Source organism: Lolium rigidum, chromosome 3 (assembly GCF_022539505.1).
Source record: "Lolium rigidum isolate FL_2022 chromosome 3, APGP_CSIRO_Lrig_0.1, whole genome shotgun sequence".
NCBI lineage: Eukaryota > Viridiplantae > Streptophyta > Magnoliopsida > Poales > Poaceae > Lolium > Lolium rigidum.
The window spans coordinates 378,980,046-378,987,007 of NC_061510.1; the positions used below are offsets into that span (position 1 = coordinate 378,980,046).

The window sequence follows — 6,962 nt, forward strand, 5'->3', positions numbered from 1 at the left end:
TGCAGCATGTCAACTGTAATGCCCATGTTTTTAACTGTACTTGCGAATATCAGATTTAGTCCACTTCCACCGTCCATGAATACTTTACTCATATTGAACCCTCCCAATATGTGCTTCGACTACAGACATCGGATGATCGGCCCTGCTAAACAAGATGCTCTGTGTAGACCAGTCGATGTAATCTGGGACATTTGCCATGGTGCTTTCCGCAAGATTTATTTCCTACGTGAGTTTCTTCATCTCCCTTATCTTTCTTTCTTGTTGGCTCATAAGATTAATATTCTTACGATTGAATCGTTTGTACTTCCAAGGAAGATTGCATGGTTGTTTTCTATCATATGTATATTTTTTTGTTTTGCTCAACTCTTATGCTTGCTACCCAACTTTGCTAGCCAAAGACATGTACTGAGATGGAATGCTTCTCGTGCATCCAAACCATGAACCAAAAACTCATGCCATTTGTGTCCACCATATCTACCTATATGTGGTATTTCACTGCCACTCCAAAGTTAATTGCTTATGTGCTACCTTTAAACCTTCTAACATTACTACCTATTTTGTGTTTTATTCTTAGCTCATGAGGAAGTATTAAATAGTTTATTGTCTTTTCATGAGTTCATTTCATGACTAGCATGAATAATGTGCTAAGTCCTTCATTTTGCAAAAAGAGCAAGGCGCTGGGTGCCCATCCCAAATATAAAATAAATAAATAAACAAACAATGCTCCGCACATTATGTACTAGAGAGATCCTAAATAATGGTGTGCAACGGAGAACTACATGGGAGCCGCTCTTGAGGTCACTATATGAAAGGATGATAGATTGTTTGATGCCATTCGTTGACATAGACATGCATATCTCTCAAAAATATATATATTCAACACTCCTATTGCATTTAAAACAAAAATCTCTAGCACATGATTAATCTTGCTTCCCTCTGCGCAGGGCCTTTCTTTTACTTTTATGTTGAGTTAGTAAACCGATTTCCCTCTACCTCAAGCAAGCATTTGAGTTGTTGTGATCCAACCATTTATATATGTTGATCCGTTCAATCCTCTCTTTTATTCTTCCTTGTGTAGCACAATACTTTTATCTGAATGAATATAACTCTGAAAGCTATCTATGATTGAAAAGAGATTGAAATGATTGAGCATGTGATTTCTGCAATAAGCTCTAATATAAAGACTTTGCTCGAAAGATAAGTACAATTTGTTAATTGTTCTCTGACCAAGAACGAAAGTTTGCCATCATCAATTATGATTCCCTCTATGCACTTCTATTTAGTGACTCCTTACTCATTGCAAGTTGAATTATATAAGAAGAAGTTGCTGTCTATAATGACTTGTGTATTGGTAAGTATGATGCTTGTTGTCTATATTTTGTTTATCTACACTTCACTCCATAAACCCGTGGTATGGTTTACTAAGTTCAGTTTCGCTTGGGGACAAGCGAGGTCTAAGCTTGGGGGGAGTTGATACGTCCAATTCGCATCACTATTCTATACTCCCTCCGTTTCAATCTATAATGCCTATAGATTTTCTGCATTTGTTTCATAATATAAGAGTAGATTTGTGTATATTTGCAAAGAAATTTCCACCGATTAGCTGAATAGCAGAAAATAAGGAAACCGATCTGATCCCGTGCATAAAATCTGGGAACTGATTTACGGTACAACCTCTTATAGGCATTATAGACTGAAAATAAGGGGGTTTTGTGTTAAAAAATGACTTGCGCTAATTACCGTGCAGAAAATCTATAGGCATTATATATTGAAACGGAGGGAGTATCATAATTTACTGTTATTCATTAATATATTTCATATTTAGGGGTGATACTTATGTTATTCCATCTATTTTTGCCTGTTTGATGATTATTGGAGAATTAACCGCCGGAGCCAGGAATCTGCTGGAAAAAGGACCATCAAGGCACCATATTTCTGAAGACCAACAATTCCCAACAAAGATACATAAAATCCTATTTTTCTAGATGAGGGAGAAAGCCAGAAGGGGAGGCTGAGATGGGCCCTGAGGGGGCCAGACCATCCCTAGGCGCGGGCCAACCTCAGGACGCGCCTAGGCATGGTCTGGGCACCCTGGCCCACTTCTGACGACGCCTCCTGGCGTATTTTAACCCCTCGGGAAACCTAAGATCGAGTGAGGGACCAGAGAAATAATCCTCCGCCGCTACGGGGCGGGGAACCAGAGAGAGAAAAGCTCTCCGGAAGGCAGAATTCTGCCGAGGAAATTCCTTCCCGGAGAGGGGAAATCGTCGCCATCGTCATCGCCATCAAGCTGGACTTCATCGGGATCATCATCACCATCATCTCCACCACCAGCACCATCATCACCGCCGTCTCCATGACGTCCCGCTGTAACATCTTGGGTTTGATACTTATCTAGTTCATAGGGGAAACTTTCCCGGTGTTGATTACTTCTTGTAGTTGATGCTATTGAGTGAAACCATTGAATTAAGGTTTATGTCTAGATTGTTATTCATCATTATATCACCTCTGATTATGATCCATATGATGTCTCGTGAGTAGTTCGTTTAGTTCTCGAAGACATGGGAGAAGTCAGGTTGTTAGTAGTGGAACTATGTTGAGTAATATGCAATGATTTGATATTTAAGTTGTGGTGCTATTCTTCTAGTGGTGTCATGTGAACGTCGACTACATGATACTTCACCTTTATGGGCCTAGGGGAATGCATCGTGTATTTGGCTACTAATTGTGGGGTTGCGGGAGCGACAGAAACACAAACCCCCCGTTAGGAAACCGGTGCACGAGAGAGTGTTGGATCTCAAAGTTTAAGGTCATGGTTAGATTTATCTTAATTACTTTCTTGTAGTTGCGGATGCTTGCAAGAGGTATAATCACAAGTATGTATTACTCCAAGTATGGGGTATTGCATTAGCATAGATTCACCCACACAATACTTACCAAACCATTGAAGATTATTCAGCTATGTGAAGCGAAATCTCTTGACGAAATTTCTGTATGTTCTCAGGAACGTTTGGTCATCATAAATAAAACAACCGGCTTGTTCTTTGCTCTAGAAAGGATTGGGCCACTCGCTGCAATTACTATTACTATACTCCCTCCGTTCCTTTCTATAGTGCCTATAGATTTTTGGCATTCGTTTCAAAATATAAGGTTGTAGCTTAGTTTTTTTTCAATTACCCCCTTCCCATTCAGCTCCCAAATTGTTTAGGTCCCAAATTTGTTATGGTAAGTTAATAAGATATGGATGTCTCAAATTTTACATTGATCTGAAATCGTTCAGCTAGGGGTCTTGTGTAAAAAATACTCTTGCACTAATTTCCGTGCCAAAAAACTATAGGCACTATAGAATGGAACAGAGGGAGTATTTTATTTACTCGTACTTTATTTATCTGCAATATCAAATACCCCTGCAAACCTGTTTGCTAGTGTTTACAGTGAATCCTCGATCAAAACTGCTCGTCAACACCTTCTGCTCCTCGTTGGGTTCGACACTCTTATTTATCGAAAATACTACGATACACCCCTATACTTGTGGGTCATCAATGGGTTGCGGTGTTGGGCTACCCGGCCAAGTAAGCCTTTATCTCTTCCCTTTTCATTGACGACGATAGAAAAGCAAGGAAACACAAATCAACTATACAGAGATATGGTGTACATTTCCAAAAAAAAAAAAAACTGTAAGCGATCAAGATTGTGTTTGCTACCTATGTCGTACCATGTTAACTTCACAACAAAAATGACATTTATAACATTCCAATTTCTAGAGGAAGTGGATAGAGTAGGTAATATGCGTCAATTATTTTTTACCTTTTTCTGCGTCCCTTGATCTGAACCTAGTCACAAAACAGAACAGGTACGAAAATTTACAAGCATATACATATACCTCGTATGCATCTATATATCTCTTCCAAAGATTCATCCGGCCAACAAGCAAACAAATACCTCTTCTTGTTCTAAGTCTCATAGCCTACCACCACACCCTATCCCACAACTTCATCAAATCTTGTCTTCGGAATGGAGAATGTCGTTGTGCTGATTGTTGGTGCTGGTCCAGCAGGCCTCGCAACAGCAGCGTGCCTTACCCAATTATCCATTCCTTACGTCATTGTCGAGCGTGAGGACTGCAGCGCGTCTCTTTGGCGCAAACGCGCATATGACCGCTTGAAGCTGCATCTTGCAAAGGAGTTCTGTGAGTTACCACACATGTCATACCCAGCTAGTGCACCAACATACGTACCAAAATCCCTGTTTGTCAAGTACTTGGATGACTATATGGAGCGCTTTGATATTCAACCTAAGTATCTCACTAGCGTTGAATCATCCACATATGACAATGATAAGAAGTGTTGGTCCATCGTGGCTTGTGACATTGCGGAGGGCACAACAGTAAATTTTATTGCAAAATTTCTTGTTGTGGCAAGTGGTGAGAATAGTGCAGAGAATATTCCAGAGATCCGTGGACTTCACAGTTTTTCGGGTGAGACCATCCACTCGTCAAGATACAAGTCAGGCAAGAGCTTCTCTGGTAAGATCGTGTTGGTCATTGGATCTGGCAACTCTGGGATGGAAATCGCTTACGACCTTGCGAACCATGGTGCCAATGCTTCGATTGTTATACGAAGCCCGGTATGTGCACTACATAATTTTATTTGGTCATTGGGAAACAAATTCTTATTATTACTACTACTAGAATGATACTTTATTTCTAGCATGTTGTAATAGATGTGTGACCCATTTTGTGCCTACAGATTCATGTAATGACAAAGGAACTAATTCGCTTGGGAATGACACTAGCCCACTATCTTCCCCTGAATCTAGTGGATAACCTCCTTGTTATGGTGACAAAATTCATATTTGGGGACCTATCAAGGCATGGCATCAGAATGCCAAAAATGGGTCCAATGACCCTCAAAGCAAAAACCGGTCGATCCGCTGTGATTGATGTTGGCACTGTTGGGTTAATAAAAAGAGGCATCATCCAAGTAATTATATCCAGCGACATGATATACACCTTATATGTACCATATGTTGATTTACTATGGCAATTTAATAATATTTACTCTACGTCTTATAGGTTCAAGGAAGCATTAGCAAGATCATGGGCAATATAGTAAAATTTCAATCTGGGGATGAAATCCCATTTAACGCAATTGTGTTTGCAACTGGATACAAAAGCACAGCAAATATTTGGCTCAAGGTACTAAGACTGATTTTTGAATTTGCCTAAGTCATATTCATATTGGTGCAACAATTGTCAAATCTCCTAACAGGGCAATATGATATTTTTGGGCGCAGAATGGGGAGAGCATGTTAAATGACAATGGACTGCCAACCAAAGAATATCCGAACCATTGGAAAGGTGAAAATAGACTTTACTGTGTTGGGTTGGCAAGGAGAGGATTGGCTGGTATTGCTGCGGATGCTAAGAATATCGCTTATGACATTAAATCTGTGATAGGCTGCGTGCGCGGCTAAATTATCTTTTATATGTAGTTTAATAGGCAAGGGAATTGGACTATTATGCCTCTGAAACATCTTCATGCCAAGGCACATATGTTCTAGGAGTAAGTTCTGCTCTTGAATATTATCGACAAGGGTATTCTAGTTCAATACTCATTTGTGTAAAAGAGCTTCATAACTTTTGTTGAAATTATGGTTGTGAACCGTGTGTACTACTTACTTGAATTTATATATGCAAAAGTCATGTGATCAGTAGTGTGGTTTCTATATAAAAATATCGGTGCCATGTTTATCCCCAATAGGTAATCACATCAGCCTCAAAGCAACCGTATTTTTCACTAGAATCCATTTCGGGTACTATACTGCTATTCACTAGTCTTAGGGTGACACTATGTACTGCATGAAAGCACAAGGGTTGTTGGTTGTGGGAACCGTAAAATCCAGTGTTTGAAGCTTCTACCCAAAAAAGAGGTCCTAGAATAAATAGTTGTTGTACAAAATAACTAACTCTTGAAGATGACTACATCTCGTCAGTATGTCATGCCCACCAATGCAAAGCTAGATCGTGGAGAACTGAAATTTGACGTCACAAAAATCAGTTTCTATATGTACTTAAAGAAGGCCAGGTGTGTTTGTTGCCGATTCCCCCAAAAAGAAATTGTGGTTATTGATATCTTTGGGACACCTTTATGTCAAGTCTCATATGTGCTACGCAGCTAGGGAGTAAGATCTGCTCCTGGCCTCCTGTATACTGTCGACAAGTACTGAGAGATGATTACAGATCTGATCTGATTTCCTCACATATGGAGGCAAACTGATTTTTGTGAATTACTGAAGGATTTTTTTCGAAGGCTTACATTTCGTTGGCAAGCTCCTGCTTGCCGCTGCTGTTGTGGCAAAGGAGTTTCACTAACTAGCCATGTATTGCTGGATCGACTCTGAAATTCTTTAGACAATATTGCAGATTAGTGTGGTGTGCTCAGCGGATGAATGTTGTGCAATTCAGGAGCTGGGATGTGTGCTCAACCATGGCAGGATCCTCTCTGAATCGTGAATTTCTGAAAGGAAACCTCCGCCATGATGATGTCCTCCGAATCTCTTAATTTCTGTTGTCATCTCTTAATTTCTGTTGATTTGGAACCGAACATGGTACTGGTTCTTGCTACTGAATGATAAACCTGGGTTTCTATGATTCTGACATCCTTCTGGTACTAGACTAGTGTAGGCAGTGAGCATCAAAGAAGTCTCACAAGGCAAGGGTACTACTCTTGCCTTGTGCCTTGGTCGGGCCGATCATTAAGACTAAGAAACAATGTGGGCCAAACTTTGGGCCCAGCTGCTTGCGTTGCAGGTTTTATAGTTCCAGACAAGATCCTCTCAAGAAAATACCAGCGGAGTAGTTCCAAATAAGAGCGTCGGCGCTAAGTATAATCAAGAACTCTGCTGTGTGGCCGGTCCGCTCGGAATCAGTACACTGCTTAGCGACAGCGCAGAGGGCTGGA

At 40.4% G+C, this 6,962-nt stretch overlaps 1 protein-coding gene across 1 annotated transcript; it reads left to right on the top strand.

Annotated features, from left to right (window-relative positions):
- The first annotated feature begins 3,987 nt into the window (after positions 1-3,987).
- On the top strand, positions 3,988-5,475 carry LOC124700637 (probable indole-3-pyruvate monooxygenase YUCCA10). The gene is made up of 4 exons (XM_047232730.1): positions 3,988-4,626; positions 4,749-4,982; positions 5,075-5,197; positions 5,296-5,475. Exons 1-4 carry the CDS (start codon positions 4,015-4,017, stop codon positions 5,473-5,475), a joined length of 1,149 nt encoding a protein of 382 aa, XP_047088686.1. The 5' UTR covers positions 3,988-4,014.
- Positions 5,476-6,962: the final 1,487 nt, after the last annotated feature.